This window comes from Poromitra crassiceps (genome assembly GCF_964638095.1).
Source record: "Poromitra crassiceps genome assembly, chromosome: 17".
Taxonomy (NCBI): domain Eukaryota; kingdom Metazoa; phylum Chordata; class Actinopteri; order Beryciformes; family Melamphaidae; genus Poromitra; species Poromitra crassiceps.
Genome location: NC_139635.1, coordinates 3,443,218 through 3,466,628, shown reverse-complemented (window position 1 = coordinate 3,466,628; position 23,411 = coordinate 3,443,218). Strand labels below are relative to the sequence as shown.

The window sequence follows — 23,411 nt, the reverse complement described above, 5'->3', positions numbered from 1 at the left end:
CACCCGAGACCGGAAGTCCCCTATACACTGGCTGGTCCGCTGCCTTCACGTAACGTTGTAATCGCCACCGACATGTCAAACTCTGGGTCGCCACATTACCCCCTCCCTTCTTAGGCCCGCTCCCACGCGGGCACCCACAACCCACACATATCCCCCTGTACCAAAACACACCAACACATCAACACATTTTCCCAATAACCCCCACCGACATTAAATTTCTAATTCCCCACAACAGTCTTTTCTTTTCTTTTTTTCCACACACGATCATCTACATCATTGACATTTTCCCCCTTTCCTTTTACACTCATTTTCACTCACATTTCAATTATTTCGTTTCTCTTTTCCCATTCATTTAAATTCTACACACATTTCCATTCATTTAAACCACCACCATTTCCATCCCCCCTTTTACAGCTTCTGTCCCACCTGAAGCACATTACTCCCTCTCAACCCCCAGTGGGGTTAGTCCTCTGCAGGGTGACTCTTTTTCAGCCCCTCTTCTGTGCTCTACAGTCATCACACGCCCTGCAGTACCTCCGCACGTCCTCCTTTTGTTTGCCCCAGTAGTAACGTCCACGGATGAGGCTGAGCATCTCTTCGGGCCCACGATCACCGCATAGGCCCTCGTGCATCATCTTCAGTAACGCTTCTCGCAGGCAACCAGGTACAACCCACTGGGTCCCGCTTTTCCCGTGCCCCTTTCTCTCCAAAACCCCATATTCACCCAGGTGCAGGTCCGAAAACAGGTTCCACAGTCCCTTCGTGGCACCCGAACACGTGTGAATCTCCTCCACAGGGGGCCGGCGTCCGGCCGCCACCCACGCATACACCGGACCGATATCCGCATCCTCCATCTGTAGGCGTCTCTTTTCACACCCGTCGGCCTCCCGGAAGTCCCTGACGTCGTCCTCCAGGACCACCTCTTTCACTCGGTCGTCCTCCCGTCCCGCTCCCCCAGGGGGCGGCGTGTTGAGGTCAGTGGGGGTACCACAACCGGCCGCGATCTCCACCCCGGCCTCCTTCACAGCAACCGTGGGGGGTGTGGAGCAGTCAGGTTGGGCTGGTTCCTCCGGCGTTGACCCCTCTCGCTCACCCGGAGACAGGAGCGTTGCTCTCCCTACTGTAACAGCGTTGCAGATGATGTCCTCTACCGTGGGGGTTGCAGAGCAGCTAGGCTCCTCCGGCGTTAGCAACACCCGTCCATCTGGACACGCAGTCCACACTCTCCTGACCTGAATGACCTCTTCCCCCCGGCTGCACACATTCTCCTCTGGAGACACAATCGTCAGTCCCCCGACTCGAATAATGTTCTCTTCAGCCTGTGTCCCTCCTTCGTCCTCCACAGACTCAGTGCAGTTCCTGGCCAAATGTCCAGGCTTCTTACACGACCAACAGAGTCTCACCTGCCAGCCGCCTGCGCATCTCTCCTCTCCCGCTGTCCTCTGTCCTCTGCCAGCCTCCGGACACTCCCTGGCCAGATGTCCAGACGTCCCGCACGACCAACAGACACCCGGGCGCCCCCAGTACCGTTGCTCCACGTACCTGGTTTGCCCCGAATTAATGCTGTGACACCACCTCGCCAGATGACCCTGTGCTCCACAAGTCCAACACAGTCTCTGCGGCTCCTCCGTCCGCTTTTCTCCGTGCTGCGTGACCTCCTGCAGCCGTTTCATAAGCTCCTCTGCCCAGACAGGCGTCGCTTCCAACAGCCGTCTGATCTCCCGCATCAAGCGGTCCTCCACGCCGGCAAGCACCGCGCTGAACTCCTGCTTCAGGCGTGTCTCCATGCCAGCCAGTACCGCGCTGAACTCCGGAGTCGGTAGCTCCTCCCCCCCCGTCCAACGACGAGGGTCCACCAACGTGTGCCATTCCACGTGGTGTTTGTAGCAGTTAGCACACCAGCTAACCCCCAGCTAGCACCCCAGCTAGCCTCCAGCTAGCACGCACAGCTAGCCTTGCAGCAGTTTAGCAGACACAGCTAACCTTTCAGCAGCTAGCAGACACAGCTAGCCGCCCACGCCTGGCCGATCCTCCAAGGCGTTAATTTTCACTTCTTCTCCGCTCCTCCTTGCCCCTTCTCACACGCCAACTGTAGCACTCAAGCCGGCCTACTTGAGGGAAATCCAGCCCGATTAGCTTGCAGCTGGCTGGAACCTCCGCGACGAGCAGCAACAGTCCGTGTTCAACGTTAGCACCTCAGCTAACTACCCGAGGCGAATCCAGCTCAGTTAGCTTGCAGCTAGCTGGAACCTCGTGCGAGGCGAGCGACCAAAGTTCGTAGTTACACTTCTGGCACCAATGTGATAATCCGCTCCCGGGATCATTAAGTGAGGAGGAGAAGAGGCAATACTTGGTACAGTCTTTATTCCTGGTTCACACTCATAGCTTCTAGCTACACACACAGCTCCTAGCTCCACACACGTCCTGTCCGCTTCCTCGTATTCCCAGACTCCCTCCCCACCCGAGACCGGAAATCCCCTATACACTGGCTGGTCCGCTGCCTTCACGTAACGTCGTAATCGCCACCGACATGTCAAACTCTGGGTCGCCACAGTACACTTGTATGTTTGAATAAAAAAAAAATAAAAAAAAAATAGACAATGCCATTTTTCTGGCCACTCTCTTTTCTGAACTCACCAGACATGCTGGACTGAATGTTCCTCCGTTGTTCTGTGTGACGGACAATAGCCGTTTTCCGGGGAAATTCCGGGAAATAGCCGTTATTGATTTACAGGCAATGTTCCTGTAGGCATGTGTGAAAACGGCTAATCACTCTCTGTTTGATACGTCAACCAAGCAGGTCACAGAGAAAAGACTCAGTTTGGAAATAAGCAGGATTAAGGAGATGTGCAGTTGGCAGCTTCTTTTCACCTGACAGCAAGGAGTTTCACAGGCAGGATTTACGTAGCGCGTGGAAGGATAATGATATTCCCCCCACTTCCCCTCCCCCCAAACAGGGGTTTCATGTTTAAATTATTGTCCAAATTGTGTGGCCCTTCACTTACTTTATCTAAGTCAGTATTAGTAGTAGAAAACGTTAATGTCCTCCAAGGCGGCAATTTGTTGTACAGCACAGTACATGAGGACACAGACACATTAAAATAACATACACAACTCATAAAAATCATAAAATCATCTGTAGTGGTAAAAAATACGCAATAATACTGTGCATTAAAGTGCACGTGTTATAGCAGCCCGCCATATTTAAAGTGCGTATCTATGATATTGCATATTGCATACTGCCCATTGCTGATGATCAGCTCCATTCTCAATCTCATAATCATAATAAAACTTTCTCAATCTCATAATCATAATTAAACAAATCAATAACCGTACTGATAATAATAAAAAAAACAAATAAAAACTTCAGATTCCCTGAATCTAATAAAACAACAAATAAAAACTTCAGATTCCCTGAATCTCACATCTTATTTAGCTGGATGATTGACATAGGGATAAATGAATGTTTTGCTGTGTTGGTTCTGATCTTGGGGTATGTGTACCTCCGACCAGAAGAGCTGAAACTCTGCTGACAGTGGATGGGTTTTGTCTGAGCAGACCTTGTCTGCCTTCACGGTCAGCCTAGTCAAGTACAGGTGGTACAGGTCAGCCTGCTGTTGCCCCATGATTTTTCCACAGATCTTAACAATCTTTCCCAATTTATTTTTGTGAGTAACTTTGGAATGTCCGTACCAGCATACAATATAATAACAAAGAATACTCTCAATAAAAGACATAAAAAAGAGTAAGGATTTTGTTATCAACGTTAAAAAAGCTAAATTTCCAAAGGAAATACAAGCACTGTTGGCCCTTCTTAAAGATAGCATCCACACATTGGTCCCAAGATAATTTGTGATCTATAATCAGACCAAGATATTTATATTACAAAAAACTGAGAGTAAAAAATCGCTCCAGTCCTTGGTTCTCAGGGGTCATCAAATCAGCATTGCGACTTAAAGACTCCGCTTGGGCAAATGCTAACTCCACTGGTGATCCTGCAGATTGGCTTCACTTTAGGAAAATGAGAAATAAATCGATTTGTATAATCAGAAAAGCCAAAGCGGATTATTATCTAGCTGCTAGCTGTAACACTTCCAACTTCTGGAAAACAGTTAAAACTCTCAAAGCCACACCTACCTCTACTCTCCCCCCCCAGATAAACGTTGATGGTAAAATAATCTCAGACAAACTTAATATGTGCAATACTTTTAACCAGCACTTTATATCCGCGAGCTATTTGTTTGAGAGGCTCACTGATAACACGGCCCCCTCGACCCCCGCCCCCATTGGTGATCGCCCGCCTCCGCTGACGATCCCCGCCCCAGTTGGCGACCGACCGCCCTCTCTGGCGACCCCCACCACTGTAAACGAGCGACCGCCTCCATTGGCAACCCCCGCCTCCATTGGCGACCGTCCGCCCTCGTTAGCGACCCCTGCTGGAGATCGCCCGCCCCCACTGGCGATCCCCGCCCCAGTTGGCGACCGACCGCCCTCGCTGGCGACCCCCGCCCCTGTAAACGAGCGACCGCCTCCGTTGGCAACCCCCGCCTCCACTGGCGACCGTCCGCCCTCGTTAGCAACCCCTGCTGGCGATTGCCCGCCTCCGTTGGCGACCCTCGCCTCCGTTTACGACTCTCCGCCTCCGCCGGTGACCCCCGCTTCCATCAGCGACCGCCCGCCTCTGTTGGCGACTTCTGCCTTCGTAGCCGACCGCCTGCCTCCGATGGCGATTCCCGCCTCCTCAGACGACCGTTTTTCCTTCAGACCAGTAAGTAGTCATGAAGTCTATGAGGCTCTCTCCAAATTGAATACCAGGAAATCCAAGGGTGAGGACGACATTCCACCGTTCCTTTTACGCCTTGGCGCTGACCTGGTCGCCCCCTCAATTGCCCATATATTTAATTTAACATTTGTCACGGGCGAGATCCCGGCCATATGGAAAACTGCTCAAGTTACACCCCTCTTTAAAGGTGGTGACTTGAGCGATCTAAATAATTACCGTCCGATTTCTAAATTGTGCTGCCTTGCCAAGGTGCTTGAAACCTTGGCGAACGTACAGCTCCGTGCATTTCTAGATACTTACAACATTCTTCAGCCTCATCAATCTGGTTTTAGACCCGGCCATAGCACGGTCACTGCCACATCCCTTGTTTTGAATAACATTCTGAATGGCCTGGATAGCCGCCAGCATTGTGCGGCTCTCTTTATAGACCTCTCCAAGGCCTTCGATACAGTAGATCACAATATCCTGATTGCTCAGTTGTCCGCCATCGGATTAGACAACCCCTCAGTCAGATGGTTTACTAACTATCTGACTGGAAGGAAACAGTCTGTAACGGCGGAAAATATCAAATCCATTTCATTGGACGTCGGGAAGGGCGTGCCCCAAGGTTCCATCTCCGGGCCTATCCTGTTCACTCTTTATATAAATAACATTTTTCTTCCTTCTGATCTCTGCAATGTCCATTATTACGCGGACGACACAATCTTATATTGTTTTGGATCCACCCCGGCACAGGCCGTCTTAGCTTTGCAGGCCGCTTTTGATTCGTTGCAACGGTCCCTGTTCGATCTTAAATTAGTTTTGAACTCCACTAAGACAAAGTGGATGTTGTTTTCAAGATCTTTAAACAGAAATGATAATTTGTGTATCCGTACGCTTCAAGGTGACCAAATTCAATTAGTTCATTCTTATAAGTATCTTGGTATTTGGTTGGACACCAAACTTTCTTTTCATGTACATGTAGAACATCTCACAAAGAATTTGAGGAGAAAAATCGGCTTTTTGTATAGAAACAAGTCTTGTTTTTCATTATTGGCCAGAAAAACTGTTGTCCAATCTTTGATAATGTCAGTTTTTGATTATGGTGATGTGATTTACATGTATGCCTCTCCATCCGTCTTAAAGCCTCTTGATGCTGTATATCATAGCGCTCTGCGTTTTGTTACAGGTGATGCTTTCAGTACACATCATTGTATTCTGTACGAAAATGTGGGTTGGTCCTCCCTGTCGGAGCGTAGAGATCAGCACTGTCTGATATTTATTTATAAAGCATTAATTGGGAAACTTCCACCTTACTTATCCACACTCCTTTCTTGTAACAGTGGAGGTTATCAAACACGATCGCGGTCCTATATCAGACTGTCTGTCCCACGGGTGCGAACCGAACAAGGAAAGACCGCTTTTTCTTGGTTCGCCCCCAACAGATGGAATGTGCTCCAGGAAAACCTAAAAATGGATAATTTGATCCCGCTTGCTTCTTTTAAAGCACTTTTAGAAAGCATTCCTCGCAGGGTGTGTTCATGTTTTATTTGAAATTATTTAATTATGCTCTTGATGCTTGTTATTGTCTGTTGTGTTAACCTGTAATTTTGTAACTGCTGTATATGTTCTTTGTACACCAGGGCTCCCTTGTAAATGAGAGCTTGCTCTCAAGGGACTCTCCCTGTATAAATAAAGGTAAAATAAAAAATAAAAAAATATTCTGTCACCACCTCAATCTCCTCTCCTTTGATCATGGATGGGGTGGATAGTGGAGGGTCTTGTCTAAAGTCAAAGAGAACCTCTTTAGTCTTGGCTATGTTCAGAGTCAAATGTGAGGCCTCACACCATTTGACAAAGTCATTTAGAACTGGGCCGTGTTCAACTTCATCGTGTCCCAGTAGGCTGACCACGGCGGTATCATCCGCACATTCAATTATGTACTGTTCAGGGTAACTGCTACGACAACAATCTGCGTATAAAATATATAAAAAGGTTGACAGCACGCTGCCCTGTGGTGTGCCAATAGAGGTACCGTATTACGCACCTCCGACCTGGTACTTCCCACTCTTACCCTCTGCGATCTGCCTATAAGGACACTCAGAATCCATGCAATTCATTTTGCGTCCATGTGGAAACGTTCCTTCAATCTGTCAGCCAGTATCAATGGGTGGATGGTACTGAATGCAGAGGAGAAATGTGCAAAAATGACTCGTGCATGTGTTTTACAGCCCTCCAGATGCATGTACAGAAAGTTTAAAAGCGTTGTAATGGCATTATCTGTACCTCTTGCAGGACAATAAGCGAATTGTAGTGTGTCCAGAACCTGTTTACAGTCGTCGTAAATGTGGGTTTTAATAATCTTCTCCAGGGATTTAATTATCAGAGAGGTAAGGGAAATGGGCCTGTAGTCATTAGGAGAGGATGGACGTGGGACTTTGGGAAGAGGGACCACTGTAGATGTTTTCCACAATTGCGGGCAGTGGCGCTGGAAGTACTTTTAGGTAGGGGGTGCTGCAAGGCCGTAGCCACTGATTCAACATTGGGGGGGACGGCTGCGAAAATTTGGCGGCGACCAATTTTTTTTATATCCAGGGCCGGATTAATAGTACCATGGGCCCCCGGGGCTATTCATTTTCTAAGCTATTCATTTAGCCTTTTAGTCATAAAGATTATATCTTCCAGACTGAAGTGGACTATTGGCCAGAATTACATGAACATTTGGACACTTATTCAGCGGGTATTTTGCATGTTGCGTTCAGGTGCACTGTAAAAAAAAAAGAAATTACATCTCTTGCCACCAGGGGGTGCTGCAGCACCCACCGCACCCAGCTTCCTGCGCCCTTGATTGCGGGACCACCTGGGTGTCCACTGAGTGTTAGAAGAGGGAGCAGAAAGAGTGTACGTTTCAGGGTACAGTTATTAAAATCACCCATTATTAACTTGGGTGCATCTGGGGAGATTTGATCAAATTCTTGGGTAATACTAAAAATAATATCTGCTGCCTTGTCTGTATTTGCTTTGGGGTGGATATAAACAACAGTGATAAATATTTGGGGGAATTCACGGGGCAGATATGAGGGGCGCAGGGACACGGATAATAGTTCAATATCAGGGGTGCAGATCTTCTTCCTCACTACCATTGTTTTGCACCACCTGTCGTTTATCATGATGCACACGCCCCCTCCTTGCTCCTTGCCTGTAGCCTCTCTGCATCGGTCCATGCGTGTGATAGTGAATCCATCTGGGCAAACCGGGGCAAAAAAAATCGTTTAGCCAGGTTTCAGAAAAGGCGAGAACACAAGCCTCCCTGTATTCATACAAGTAGCGAGTGTTTGCTCGCAGCTCGTCCACTTTTCCTCTGATCGATTGAACGTTTGACAGAATAATAGTCGGGAGCGGGACTTTGGTTTTCCTCCCTCTGAGTTTTTGTCGCGCTCCTCCTTTCTTTGCTCTTTTCATCTTGTGCCCATTAGAGGATGGTTTCCTTATAATCTCCACGGGGAAGCTTGCGTCGGGTTGTTGCCACTCGCTTGCGCTGTGTTGCAGGAGGAAGTCTCTGCTGTTACGTATGTGTTAATCCATTTCGCCATCTGGTTCACTTGCAATGTAGATTGGAAACGAAATAACTAGTAGTAAAAGTAAGCCCCACGCGTTCGTCATGTTGCACGGTGCATAAACCAACACATCGACTATGACTTATGACACACTACCGATGATTATTATTTAGAGACAAAAAAGACAAAAAACAAACTCAGACAAACTGTGCTGCAGGTCGCCACAGTGCAGCGCCCCGGAAGTCAGGTCTAATTGATGGCCCTCTGGAAATCATCTTGCCCACCCCCTGATCTATGGTGTCTTATAACGACCTTTATGAATCAACTTCCATTAAAAACATTTATAATAGGCAAAATCAGAATCACTTTTATTGCCACAATATGTAAAGATAATACACAAGGAATTTGTCTTACTGCAAGTATGCAGCGTAGTGGTCATATCAATATTCAGATAAAAAAAGATAAAAAGATATATAAAGACATATAAAGACAAAATTGCAAGTGCAGTCAACTTCCCCCCCATACAGTGATGACCTAATGTGCATTGATCATACAGTAGTTACTGTAAGTTAAGTGGGGACTGGAAAGGAAGAGAATGCAGGACTAATAATATTGATACTTTCTCCTGCTTCAATCTCTTTCTGATGTCTGACTTTCCAGAGATCAGCCAAAGAGACAGGAGCTCCCCCATCAGCTACAGAGACAGAACCTCCCCCATCAGCTACAGAGACAGAACCTCCTCCATCAGCTACAGAGACAGAACCTCCCCCATCAGCTACAGAGACAGAACCTCCCCCCATCAGCTACAGAGACAGAACCTCCCCCATCAGCTACAGAGACAGAACCTCCCCCATCAGCTACAGAGACAGAACCTCCCCCATCAGCTACAGAGACATAGCCTCCCCCATCAGCTACAGAGACAGAAACTTCCCCCATCAGCCAAAGAGACAGAACCTCCCCCATCAGCTACAGAGACAGAACCTCCCTCATCAGCTACAGAGACAGAACCTCCCCCATCAGCTACAGAGACAGAACCTCCCCCATCAGCTACAGAGACAGAACCTCCCCCATCAGCCAAAGAGACAGAGCCTCCCCCATCAGCTACAAAGACAGAAACTCCCCCATCAGCCAAAGAGACAGAATCAGCCAGAGACAGAACCTCCCCCATCAGCCAAAGATACAGAACCTCCCCAATCAGCCTAAAGAGACAGAACCTCCCCCATCAGCTAGAGACAGAACCTCCCCCATCAGCCAAAGATACAGAACCTCCCCCATCAGCTACAGAGACAGAACCTCCCCAATCAGCCTAAAGAGACAGAACCTCCCCCATCAGCTAGAGACAGAACCTCCCCCATCAGCCAAAGAGACAGAACCTCCCCCATCAGCCACAGGTGATGATGGTAAAATGTGTGGATGGACAGGTCAGGCTATGCAGAACGATGCATGTCAGAAAGAAAAGACCGAGACCCAAAACGATCATGGCACAAACTCTGCTCCGCATTTTGGTAGACCTGTAGTTCTCCTCCTCTTCCCGTCCTCCTTCCTCACCCTGTACTGCCCACAGCCTGGAGTCTCTGTCCAGAGAAGGTACGTTAGAGATGGTTTCAGCTCCCCTCACTCTGTCCCCATGACTGCGTCCATTTACATCCATGTACAATGGCGGCGCATAGTGGGAGCTAACGTTAGCGCTGGGTACCAGTCTGATGAATACAGGCATGGAGTCTGTTGTCGTCGGAGCAACAGTGGCCATTTTGTCATCATCGGGGAGATTGTTCACGGACATGCCAGCATCAAGTGCAGTGACGCATCGACACCAGGGGCAGAGGATAATCCTCTGATTGGTTACATTACAGTTTGGACCCACCCAAATCTGATGCCAACTAGTCCGCCCCTCAATTTGATTGGTGCTGATCTCGGTCATGTCGCTCTGGCCCATGCTTGGTCCGCTAAAGTTCATGGATATGTCCACTTGGTTGACGGTGAGCTCATTTTGATCTATTTCTCTTTGATTGGTCAAGATTTGAACATGTCCCCTGGTCATCTGTGCTGTTTCCTCTATCTCCATAATGTTCATACTCATCTCCACAGAGTTATTTCTGATTGGAGCTTCTCTCTGGTGATAGCCAAACTCAGCCTCACTGCGTCCCCTATGTCCAAGTGCGTTTTCCAGACTGTTATTTGCGTAACTGCGGTTTAGTTCTGTGCTCTCTCCTCCAGTGGCTGTCACATGTTGGATCTGGATGTGGGGGTCATGGTCGATGCTGGGTGGGTTCTTCTCGTCTCTGAGCAGGTGAATCAGGCAGACAGAGCAGCAGACATGTTGGCAGGCCAGCCTCTTGGCCCTGCGCCTCCAGCTGTACTCATTCACACAGATCCCACATTCCATGTTACTGTTAATCCCCTCCATTGTAAAGTAGATCAATCTATGACATCATCATCTTCTTATCTTATCTTATCTTATCTTATCTTATCTTATTATCTTCTTTAATCTATGACATGTGTCCTTTTGCCTTCTATGCAGTCTTTCTCAGTTGTGCTGTCTTTCAGTGATGGTGAATATTAGAATCTCCAGTAGAGACATGCCTTAGAAAAAGAGTACACCTCAAAAGCTTGTTGTGGTCTGGTTGTAGGTCAATTCCATAGCCTAATGTAAGTCAAGGTGAATATGTCTGATAAGATGGATTTGTTTCCTAATAGGTTACCGTGACACATTAAACAGTCTTATCTTTAGCAAAGTCTCTGAGTTGGAGCTTGAAGAGTCAACTCAGTTAACCTGAACAAACGGTTGGTTTATTAGCATGCAACTACTAGCCATTAGTAATGCTAGCTTCTACTAGATAATTAGCTTGCGTCAAATAAGTTAGCACGTTGTAAGTTTGGAAAGGCAGTCAACTGTTCTCAGCCAGTGTTGCCAAAGAAGCTCCAAATATGGCCACCAAAGAGTGATTGATGTCATCTGAAAGGCTGTTGTAGTTTGGACTCAGAGGTAGAAGCTGTCCAGAGATTAATTGGAGTGATATCTTCCTCTTCGTTTGCATCACACAGTTGCATCATACAGATGTATTGTAATCCATTGCAGGCTCTGATGACCCTGCAAGAGAGAAGAAAGCTATTAGTCAAGACCAACTGAACATGTAGTTTAGTGGTTCTCAATGTGCAACACGTTCTCACTCCGACCACGTAGCATATTGACGCTTTGTCCCGTCCCTTATGCGCCACTTGTTACTAACATGGTACCCTTGAGCGACCCATGAAACGACTTGGGCTTTCCGACTAAACTCAATGCAAACCCATAGAAGTCAACTTTGACGCTTATGGCAACTGCTCCCCCATCAGCCTAACTGCTCGCCCATTAGTCAACTGCTCACCATTAGCGTCTGGGGGGAGGTTAGGTTTAGGCGTGGGAGGTGGGAGAGGTTAGGTTTAGGGTCTGGGGGAGGTTAGGTTTAGGCATGGGGTGGGAGAGGTTAGGGTTAGGGTTAGGGTCTGGGAGAGGTTAGGTTTAGGCATGGGGTGGGAGAGGTTAGGTTTAGGGTTAGGGTCTGGGAGAGGTTAGCTCCTCCAGACGCTAATGGGCGAGCAGTTGACTAATGGTGGAGCAGTTAGGCTAATAGGGGAGCAGTTGCCATAAGCGTCAAAGATGACTTCCATGGGTTTGCATTGAGTTTAGTCGGAAAGCCCAAGTCGTTTCATGTGTCGCTCAAGGGTACCATGTTAGTAACAAGCGACGCACAAGGGACAGGACAAAGCGTCAATATGCGACGCGCTCAGAGTGAGAACGGGTTGCAATGTGGGGTTGAGGGGGTTACAGGGGGTCCCCAGCAAAAAGGAGAATAATTTATTTTCACTATAATTCCATCCATAAGTAACACAATGTCAGAATGTATGACTATTTTGGTCATTTGGGTTTCATACACTTTCTGTAATAAAACATCTAAAAGCAAAAAACCTGATGGGGGACCCTGGGACAAAATCTTGTGAAATGTGGTCTAATTTGTGTCCGTTTAGGGGTCCTTGACATGAAAAAGTTTAAGAACAATGCCCAAAGCACAGCAGTGGTATTTTGCCCCTATTGAGCAACTGTTTAATTTCATTGGATTTATTTTCTTATCCCTCTCAAATTGATTGACTGAGCTTCTGATTCAAGTACAGTAAAACTGTGACTTTTTGTTTTTGAATAAATATTGTTAGTTGAAAGACTATTCATATATATGTTAATTGCTTTTGACTATTCATAACATCCATTGTTTTGTTTTTGTTTTTTATTATGGTTAAATGTGTAATCGTGTTCAACTCTGAGTAAGAGCACTGGGCTCGAAACGCCTTGCAGATTCTGCATGTTTATGCTAACATATGCTATGTTCTGCTCCTTACGCTTGGTTCATAGGCATCTCAGAAGCAACGCTTCACGGAAGCTTCCAGCAGGAGCCTTGTCATTCACACCAGAATAACACTGTTTCGCCCGGCGCTGTCCTGACCTCGCTCACAACTTGCATTGACTTCATAATGCCTGGCTGCTCGCATGCTGCACGCTTGGAAAATGTTAAATACTTGTAAATACTTTTAAAGGGACAGCTCAACCTAAAATCCAAAATAGATATTTTTCCTCTACATGTAGTGCTTATCCATCTAGAAAGATCGTTTCATGTTAGTTGACTGGTTTTGGAGATATCGGCCCTATAGAAAAACTCTTGAAGGCCCTTGAAAAACTCGACAGGAATGTTTCTTTCCAAAAATTAAATTCAATTGAATTTATTGTTGTCCACAATGTGGAAATGTGTCTTTGGCTTCACAGGTTTGCTTGCACACAGGAAAGGTACAGTACACAGACACTGTACACAGCACAGGAAATGATAGGGTACATATTACAACATATAACAAGACAACAGGACAACAGCACATTACAGACAGCGATAACGGACATGGTTCTGATGTGGATGAGTCTGACGTTTATGAATTTAGCAGATTTATTGCGTTTGGTATGAAAGATTTTTTGTAGATGTTCTTGGTTGCTGCAGGAACTCTATAGCGTCGTCCCGAGGGCAGTTTTGTGAACTCATTAAAAAGGGGATGTACAGGGTCACACACAATTTGTCTGGCTTTTCGTGCCACCCGTGTTTTATAAATACATCCAAGTTGTTCTTGTTCTCTCCCAATACTTTTACTTGCCATGTTTGTAATTCATGACCCAGTTACTCAAGATAATCCACAAACCTTGTGAGCGGCTTCATGTACAGTAGGAACTATTTTCTATTTTCAACCAAACTACACGCACATGAGCACCTTACGCGGCTGATAGCACCATACCGTAACATTAAGAATGTTGATGATATATGTATGCTTTTTATTTTTTCTCTTCTTTTGCATCTGAGCTTGTTTTTGTTTTTCATGTTCTGAAAATTGCTAAATGAAAAACAAAAAACAAATACAAAATACTGGTCTGAAAAATAATAAATTACAAATAGCCTACGTATTTTGTATTTTGAAATTACAAAAAAAGTTTTATAAAAACTCATAAAGAGCTGCAACAATTAGTCAATTTATCGATTCATTCCCAAATATTAAATTAATTGCCTATTTTGATAATCTATTAATCATTTTGAGCCATTTCTTTAAGAAAAATGTGTCCTAATTGTCTGATTCCAACTTCGCAAATGTGAAAATGTCTGGTTTCTGTAGTCTTCTGACAATAAACCCTGTCTTTTTTTTTTTTAGCTTTATTTAACCAGGTAAGTCATTAAGAACAAATTCTTATTTACAATGGCAGAAGGCACAGCCTTTTGAGGGATTGGGGGGTAAAATAAATACAAAGTTCGGACAAGTTAAAACACAGTTAAAAGACAGTTAAAACATAGCAAGACAGACAGAGCAAAAAAAGCAAAAAACAACAACAACAACAAACACCTGGAGCAGACAGGCAGGGGATAAAACTAGTTCAGGAAGCAGTTGCAGGTCAGTGAAAATGTCCATGATAGAGTCCTTGAAAGCTGACTTGGAGATGAGATTTATCAGTTTTAGTCTTTTTTGTAAACCATTCCAGTCTGTGGGCACGGCAGAATGAAATGACGAATGACCGATTACAGAATGTGTTTTGGGGATTTTCAGCAGGATGAGGTTAGCAGAACGGATGTTATAGGCAGCAGGTGCAATTTGCAACAAACTACACAGGTAGGGGGGTGACAGACCAAGGAGAGTTTTGCAGATTAGCATGAACCAGTGTATTTCACGATGGGTGTGTAAGGATGGCCAGTTTACAGAGGAATATAAAGTGCAGTGGTGAGTTCTCAAAGGGGCATTAGTAGCGAAACGGATGGCAGAGTGATAGATAACATCTAGCTTCTGCAGAGTAGTTTTGCAGGCAGATCGAAAAAAGGTGTCACCATAGTCTAACATGGGAAGACCAGGGTCAGTCTAGCAGAGAGAGTAAATGAAGAGCGCATTTGATAGAGAAAGCCAATTTTTGATTTGACCTTGGCTTGCAACTTGTTAATATGATGAGAAAATGACAGTGTTGTCCAGCCATATGCCCAGGTATTTATATTCAGAGACCTGCTCTAGGGTCGCTCCATTGAGGGTACTGATCTGAGGAGGTGAAATGTGCAAGGAGCCCTTTTTACTGAACCACATGACCTGTATGCATCACAACTAATTATCCCTCAGTTCAGCTGTTAATCACCTTCTGTGAGGGCCTTTGACTTACAGGCAGCATTTCTACTACATATGTTAACCTCACATTTTGGAACTTTGACCATATTTAGCACATTATCTGACATCATACAGTATATAAATGCTGGTAACTGAAATGTAGAAAAAGCATATAAACAACTTCAATTCCACCATGTCAGTTGTCACATAGTCTTTATTTAACACGTGGTACTCATAGAAATACAACTAAAGCCAACCCAACCTGTTAGAAAGTTGCTATCTTGACTGCATGGACCATGTTCAGTGCTTTCTACTGAAAACAGATGGTGCCATTTCAGATCAACAAGTTCTCAAATGATTTTCATCCATATGCCCACACACACACACACACACACACACACACACACACACACACACACACACACACACACACACACACACACACACACCTGAGATGCAGCTAGATTTGACAAGTTGAAATCACAGAGCTCAGCTGTTTTAAAAAGAAAATAAAAGATTAAGTGTGAAATGATTCTTACAAAATGTTACATTTGGAAATTATGTATTTCCAAAAGACAATCGCCAGTGCATGTGAGAATTGTTTCAATTGTTAGGTCTTCTACCTGCTCTATTTGTAAAGTGCCTTGAGATAAGTTGTGATTTGACTCTATATATAAAATGTATTGATTGAGTAGGTATTACAGTTGTAAAACAGTTTAAGGGTGCATTTCTGCAACTACAATTTTCAAAACAAAACTCTGGTTTCCATTAAAAACTGCAAAAACATGCCTGCAATAACCACTGCAGTTTTAGCCCCTCAAATGAAACAGTATACACTAGTTGCCTGAGATGTGAGCTCAGGGTTCACTGAAAATAAGTGTAAAATAAATGTGAACCAAGTAAACAGTAAGAACAAGAATAAAGTGCTTAAGACTAAGCTGGGCACAATCTGAAATGCTTTGAACCTATAAAGTTAAGTCTGTTATGTATACGGACTTTTACTCTAGAAATGGCATTGCATGTTGGTGCAGAGACAAATAACCTGCTCTATTGGCTTGAATACAACAAGCAGTCTATTGGATTCCCAGTCAGAGAATATAAGAAAGCATTCTTACCTCTCTATATGGCATGTGTCCTCTAGCTGTAACCGCCAAAACCTTCCAAAGCTTTATTTTAACCCGGAGTTGGAGAACATCAAGAGGCAGAGGCAGCAAACAGGTTTTGTCCCAGCCTGTCAGCTCTGCCCAACCCTAAATAATAAGCACTTGGCGGAGTTCCCATTCCAAAGGTACTGTAGGTATGATAAGCATAACTGACTGGCGCAATCTTAAAGGAGAATTCTGTTTGTTTACACCCTGGACCTTATTTCCACCTTGAAATATGTTTAAGTCACCCTGACAACTTGGGTTTGATTAGCATCAGCAGAAACGATAATCAGTTTGAACTGCGACCTGAAAACGAGGAAAACGGGGCATCTGAAATTATTGTATTTATGTCTAGTCAAAAGCTTATTTTCCGACACAGCAGCTCATTATGCTTATTATATAATATAGAGAACATGAATTAGCGATGTAATGTACCTCTGTGCTGCTGACAGCCTGCTCTGTTTGCTGTTCGTCACATAGATAGCACCTCCCGCTTTATCTCCCGCTGCTCTTTGTAGTCAAGTGTCAGGGGTGTCTGCATTAAATGTATGCATCTTAAGCAGTGTTGGGGGTAACGCATTACAAAAGTAACATATTACATGTAATATATTACTTTTACCAGTAACTCAGTAATATAACTTATTACTTATAGGATTTCAGTAATATTATACCAGTTACTTTGTCAGGTAACTCAAGTTACAAATTGAGTAAAAAAAAAAAAAATCAAAGCACATATTTAGCACATAACAAAAGGAAAATAATAACATTTAGAATTTTGGATTGTTTACACTGACTTCAAGGCGGTTGAAATTATTTTTCGGGATGGTTCCGTGGCGGCGTTGTCATTCTGCTGCTGCTGTTGTTTTGGTAAAAGTAATGCAAAAGTAGTGTAATAAGTAACGAGTTACTCTACACAGAAAGTAATATTGTAAAGTAACTTATTACTTTCAAATGGAAGTAACTAGTAATATGTAGTATATTACATTTTGAAAGTAACTTGCCCAACACTGATCTTAAGTGGCGTAATGTACGTCCTCATTCTCCAGTTATATTGGATCAGTTTGAGTCTAGAATTAATTGAGAGGCTCTGGGCCTTGTTGCAAATCAGGCTCCATTCACCCTCCAAAATATCAAGTAGATCTTCACTCCATATTCTTTGAGTCACATGACTCTTTAGAATAAGATGTAAATGTGTTGTAGAGTAGAGAGATCAGGCCTCGACTATGTTGGTGTTGGGTCCTGATCTGTTCAAGGGGGGAAATTTAATTAGCGCTTTTGTTTGGAGCTAATAAAACTGCGCAACTGAAAATACTTAGTGGGACTTTGGAATATTGAATTTGGCTTTGAGCTCATCAAAAGACATCAACATATTACCATTATAAATGTCCAGAATCTGAGTGATGCCTTTTAATGACCAGTTTGAAACCTAAATAATTTTTCTCAGGTTTGAAGTCAGCATTACCCCAGATGGGGGAGAAGTGCGATAGGTGTGATTTTGCCTATAGAACATTCTGCACCTCATGCCATAACAGAGTATTTCTAAATGGATTGCGTGTGGCTGCCTTCAAGTTCTTACAAGAGTGAGTACAACTATGCATCTAAGCCCAGCCCCTTTGTGGCTAATGTCAAAATGTTTACCCACGGTAACTGTGGTTGCTGAGAGCAGCTTCCAGGTATGAGTGTGTGAATGTGAACAGGACACCGCTGAAAAAGAGAGGATTGCTCTCAGTGAGACTCCCCCTGTATAAAAGGTCAAATAAAAATAGAATAGAGAACCACAAAGGGACAGCTCTTAATTGGGCAGATCAGTAGGACCATAATAGGTTTAGCATTTTCAGGCCTCCTCTGTCATAATGGTAGATATAGTAAAGTGAGGCAGAGCCTTGGGCTTTTTTTTTTTTTTATAGTACCAGATCTCAGAAAAAACTACTAACCAAACAAAAGCTGAGGCCACAAAATGATCACATGCACACAATACATTTATTGAAAACAAGTTTATTACATTTAAATTTACAGTTCATACTTTAAAATCAAGTGCTGTCTTGCATGTAGAGGTTTGGTCAGTCATCAGTATCTTTGGTTCCTTCCATTTCCACCTGCAAGAAGCACACAGAAGTGGGTTCAAATCTGATAAAGCCCAGACAAAAGCAAAGCCTGTTTCATCTCTTGCAGTGTCACTCGCTGATAAGTAAATGATGTGGTATATTCCTGATGCTGGAAGTTAACCGCTTCAAACTGCATGTCAAGGCATTTACAACAGACTGAAAACTGCTGACAAGTTCCACAACTGATAGTGTGTGTGTTTAACCCTCTATTCCTCATCTAGCATTACTATGACCCTGTATTGCATTTAAAAAAAAAATCAGGATCCTATAAATCGACAGAGGGTTTTGCAAAGGTTAAATGTTTTTGGGCCAGGAAAATGACAACTGTTTAGGGGCAAAAGTTACTGCTGTGATAAGCTGTTGTCCAAAACTGCATGGGGTTTTTATTTTCTGAGTACATCTCTCCTGATTCTACATAAAGCTGAAGCTTGGCTGGACCAAGTAAAACTATTTTTATAAGCATTTGACAAAATTGAGATGGAAGACTGAAATCCCTTGGTTCGTTAGCTGAACGTGGAAGAGGGCATGACTTTGGCGTGGTATAGAACTGGCCCCGAAGTCTGGCCCCAATGCAAAATTCGAATATTGTGACGTGTCTCCTTGTTCTTTTTTAGGTTCCTTGTCTTTACCAAGGACGCCAGTGACTAATCTAGACACGTTGTCCATGTGTGTGATCAATGTGAAATGCCTTTAAATTCACTGTGTGGTCAATGTGTAATGCCTTTAAATCCACTGTGTGGTCAATGTGTAATTGGACACCTTGGCAAGAAAATATCACTGACTACACATGACTGAGTATGCAGTATAGACACAGGGAGATAATTGACCCATTGATATGGTGCCGAGTCCAAGGTTTTCATTCCAACCAAAGACTACATTCGTTACTCCCATCTGGCTGAGCACATGATCGTCACAATGAAAACATTCCATGCACCCTTTTTACAGCAACGGTTTAAAGATGGTAAAGCAGGAAGCAAAGCAGGTGTAACTAACATTAATGAGGGCCCCCCTGGCACTGGAACACCTAACTGAACCCAAACCATGATTGCTGTGAAATGGGTCTACGGCACATGGATAGATACTGTGATGCTCACCTCTTGTTCTCCCATGTTTGTTGTATCCGTACATAACGGGCTCCTCCTGGCCGGTACACTGAGTGAAGGCTTTGTTGGACGGGTTGGTCTGAGTCTGCTGTCTGTCTAAAAAAACAAAAATAATATTATGAAAATCTCAAGCTAAGATGAGCCTCTCTTTCTGTATGAAATGATCAATGAAAATAGACGTCATTAGTGCATTTTCATAACTACAACTCCATTTCTATATTCATTATAAAATGACCTTTTTTAAAAGCCTTTATGCCCCCTCAATAAAACTACACATTTTCAAAAAAGCTTTAGGTTTTTGTCAAGTTAGGTTTATAAAAAACCCATTACTCTTCAGTTCAGTCTTCGTTTTGAGTTCAGACTGTTTTCAGAGTTTTCAGGCTTTACATGGACTGAAACTTCGAAGCCCTTTTCAAGCAGGACTCTGTAGATGCAGTTAATGCCTTGGAATTAGGGGTGTCAAAATGAATCGTTTAATCGATGCATCGCGATGCGGACGTGTGAATGACCGATGAATCGTTGAATCGTTTAAATTTCTGTTGACAGTCAGATTTGAAATCACTTCTAAGTAAAAAAGGGACTTGATGTGTATCTGACTGCTTGTATTAATTGATGAAAAAGTAGCCATGTGCAGTAATAATACAGAAAATTGAGCATGTGATACATGGAGCTGCAATACTTTGAGCTGTATCGAGATGCATCATGATGCAACACGGAATCAAAGGCCGATGAATCGTAATCGAGTGGCCAGTGAAGATTCACAGCCCTACTTGGAATTGATTTGAAAAGTGAAAAGGCAATCAACAGACTGAAGAATAAAGACAAGACTATTATAAGCATAATTCTATGCATTTGAAACATCTTAGTATTTTGCCTTTTTATTCAATGTTATCCATTTTCTTTTGGTGAGGATTTACTTTACATAGCACTATAGGTTCAATGATGTGTGAATTATGTCTATAAAATGGCACGTTAAACAAGATCTCTTATCTTTCTACTGTGTAAAAGTCATTGCTGCATCATTGTTTATGATTTGGTATTGGGATGACAGAGGGATGGATTGTACTCTACCAGCAGCATGTTTATTAAGTGATGCAGTATAGTGATTCGGTTTTCATATCAAGGACCCCTAATTTAGTTCATATTAGAGCCTTGAACCCCCATTTAGTGAGATTTTGTCTCTTTAACACAAACAGAATATTTGTATTGCTAGATATTATTTTGTCCAGAATCCCACAACTATCTGTATTGTAGATAGATAAAAGTGAAACTACAAATCAAAATAATTCTTCATTGTCTGATTGGGTTGTAAATAAAATAATGCTGAAGTTTAACAATTTACCAATTTGATGGGGACACACTGGAATCTCCTCAAGCATCCGTAGTGGTCCCTGGACCCCATGTTGAGAACCCCTGCAGTACACTATAGTATAGTGTATAAATGTATAAATGTATAGGATGTATAGTGACTATACCTTGTGGCCTGTTCTTCCATTGCCCATGCCTCTTTTGGTTTCTATACATGTGTCCATTTTCACTTCCTGCTTCCTCAGCAGTCTTGGCCTTGTTGGCGTTCTTCCATTCTGTATGAGACAACCGGGAATCAAAGTATTATACAAACCTTTCTTAAAATTAATAACTGCTGATTTTGGATATTGTGGAGTCAAAACTTACCTGAATTTTTAAACGGGCTCTTTCTGTTCACCCCCGTCTTGCCCTTCAACCCCTTGCATGAGCAATTGGACTCCTGTAATTCAGAACACTGGATGCCGCAGTCCACAAGGTGTCCCTTCGACGGAGATACAGCAGCCATATTGGCATCCTGATGCTCAATTCCTAAACGATTGGCTTCATGCCCACATATCGCAGCTTCCTGATCCATTTCCACTTCCTTGTCATGTAGACACAATGGACCAATACTTGGCCTTTTCTCCCCTGCCACAGGTTTAGCAAGAGAGGGTTCTACTTGTTCAGGAGAACAAGGACTTTTCTCCTGCTGCTCAACTCCATTAGGAGCTTCCTGGTTCGGGCTTCGATAAGCCTCAGGTTCAGAAGACCCATTTTCATTGGCATCCTTCTCCTCCACGTTTTCCACACTGGGAGTAGCCGAACGCTCTTTCTGCTGCGGGAGGAGAGTTGGGAAAGCTGAGGAATCCTCAGCTGAAGGGTCCATACTTGGGCCTTGCTTCACTTCTCCCTCCTTCGTTTCAGAGGGGTGAATTTGACGCTGCATTTCTGGCCTCTTTTGTGGGCTTACCTTCTCAACCGGGGTGCTACACATGCCCTCGACATTCTGCTGAGGAGACGAGGGGAACCCGTTGTGGCAATTCATTTTACACTGCTCACCAAGCCAACTGGCTGGATGCACGTATACCGGGAGAGCGTCAACAGACGACATGGAGAACCTGCGACTGCGCCTTCTCTCTCGATTCGCTTTCACAATTAGGTCAGGCACCTTTTGGGCGGGCATGCCACCATTTTGTACATCCTCTAGAACCTCTTCAATGATCACATCAGGCTCCATGATGCCATTCTGTTTCAGCCACTCTTCAGACGGGATGTACGGGGCTAATGACTCCACAGACCACACAGACTCATTCAGTTTTCTCTTGACCTGAACATAACTGAAGGACATTTGATGCGGAACGATATCGATGGTCTCTTCGTGTGCGATTGTCGACTCGGTGACACTCTCTTGCTCAGGATCAGGGACCCTCTGGGATTCGTCCAAGGAGTGGAGGAATAAACGTGAACTGATAGAGTCACAGGAGGAGACACGAGGCCCAATGGAACCAACGAGGCCCACAGGCTCAGACTCTTTCATGGACCCCGACAGCAGCTCTTTGAGGGTAAAAGGCAGTTTGAGGATCTTGCAGAGGGCCTCACTCTCCTTAGGACGGAAAACATTTCCAGCGGCGTCATGTTTAGCATGATTGACATCAGCTGCCACTTGACTGCTCGTTCCCTCAGTCAGACTCCGATTAGCCCCTTTCTCGTGCTCTGCCTCGCTTTCTGCAAAGGAGGCCAGCTGCTCCTCTCTCTGAGGCAACACCTTTTCTGCCCTTTGGAGCCTGGCCAGTGGTGGTGTGCCGCCTCCCCTGGTCAGGGCATCAGGATGAGAGACCCGTCTCTCTTTGGCAACAGCCTCGTCCTCTCGGTCAGAAGAGCTACACACAGGAACCATACTATCAGTAGAACAGACTGACCACATGTCACAATGACCAAAACCTCCGTGGATGCAAGGCCCACCATTTTCCTGACCAATGCTGCCTCTATGCTTCTTCTTTACTTCTAAAGGTGTCCTGGTATGTGACTGGACATTCTTTGTTGTGGTCTGCAAGGTTTCACTGCCATTTTTGGCTGTGCTTCTAACTGGGCTGGTCCTGTTAACCAGGAAGTCTTCTTTGGCATTGCTCCTGGGTAAGTTGTCTTTCTCCACATTGGTGCAGCTCCGTCTCCCTGTGCTGGAACTTGAAGAGGACGGGGGCGTGGAGTTGGTCCCATGCCCAGACTCAGAGCTGGCCAGCGGGCTTTCGCCGCGACCATAGGCTGTGGTTCTGCTCAGTGTCGGTTCCGTTTGGACCTCAGAGTTCACGGTCTCGCGGACAACAGACCCATTGTATTGAGGACGGAATCTGCGGTTGTGGCTCTGGTAGCTCTGGTAGCTGGCAGCAGGGACATGTGGATGGTGAAAGCGTCGATAGTCGACTGGTTGATGGTGAGGGTGGGGCAGCATGTAGCCGGAAGCCTCCATGTAGGGGTTGGGGGGAAATGGGGGCATGACCATGCCGTAGCCTAAGAGGTAAGGAAAAAAACAGTGTATCTGTCAAATGCAGAAAAAAAAAAGATATAATATATATATATATATATTTTTTTTTTATCAACTTTTGTAAACATCAGTTTAAATCAGTCTCAATCGGACAAAATACAAATTTTAGTGTACAGCCATCAAAACCAAAGGAACCGATACAGGCACCAGCTATGGATTTATTAATTTTTTCTAAATTCGGTAGAGCTGCACCGTTCAGTACGAGTACCTTTACACCCCAGATCGATCGATATATTTACACACGCATTATTTATATATATATATA

At 44.5% G+C, this 23,411-nt stretch overlaps 1 protein-coding gene across 3 annotated transcripts; it reads right to left on the bottom strand.

Moving 5' to 3' along the window:
* Window positions 1-9,284: 9,284 nt before the first annotated feature.
* rnf152 (ring finger protein 152) lies at window positions 9,285-16,194 on the bottom strand. 3 transcript variants are annotated; one of them, XM_083653473.1, is made up of 3 exons: window positions 16,080-16,194; window positions 9,693-11,410; window positions 9,285-9,640 (listed from the first exon to the last, which is right to left on the bottom strand). In XM_083653473.1, exon 2 carries the CDS (start codon window positions 10,724-10,726, stop codon window positions 9,701-9,703), a length of 1,026 nt encoding a protein of 341 aa, XP_083509599.1. In that variant the 5' UTR covers window positions 10,727-11,410; window positions 16,080-16,194; the 3' UTR covers window positions 9,285-9,640; window positions 9,693-9,700. The 3 variants fall into 3 exon arrangements, 2 of the variants coding, with proteins under 2 accessions (XP_083509599.1, XP_083509598.1); XR_014553453.1 differs by having other exon boundaries at window positions 9,538-9,585; window positions 9,641-11,410; XM_083653472.1 differs by having other exon boundaries at window positions 9,285-11,410.
* Window positions 16,195-23,411: the final 7,217 nt, after the last annotated feature.

Excerpts from the sequence above, each read along its gene's own strand:
- rnf152 (XM_083653472.1), bottom strand. The coding sequence starts at position 10,726 with ATGGAGGGGATTAACAGTAACATGGAATGTGGGATCTGTGTGAATGAG.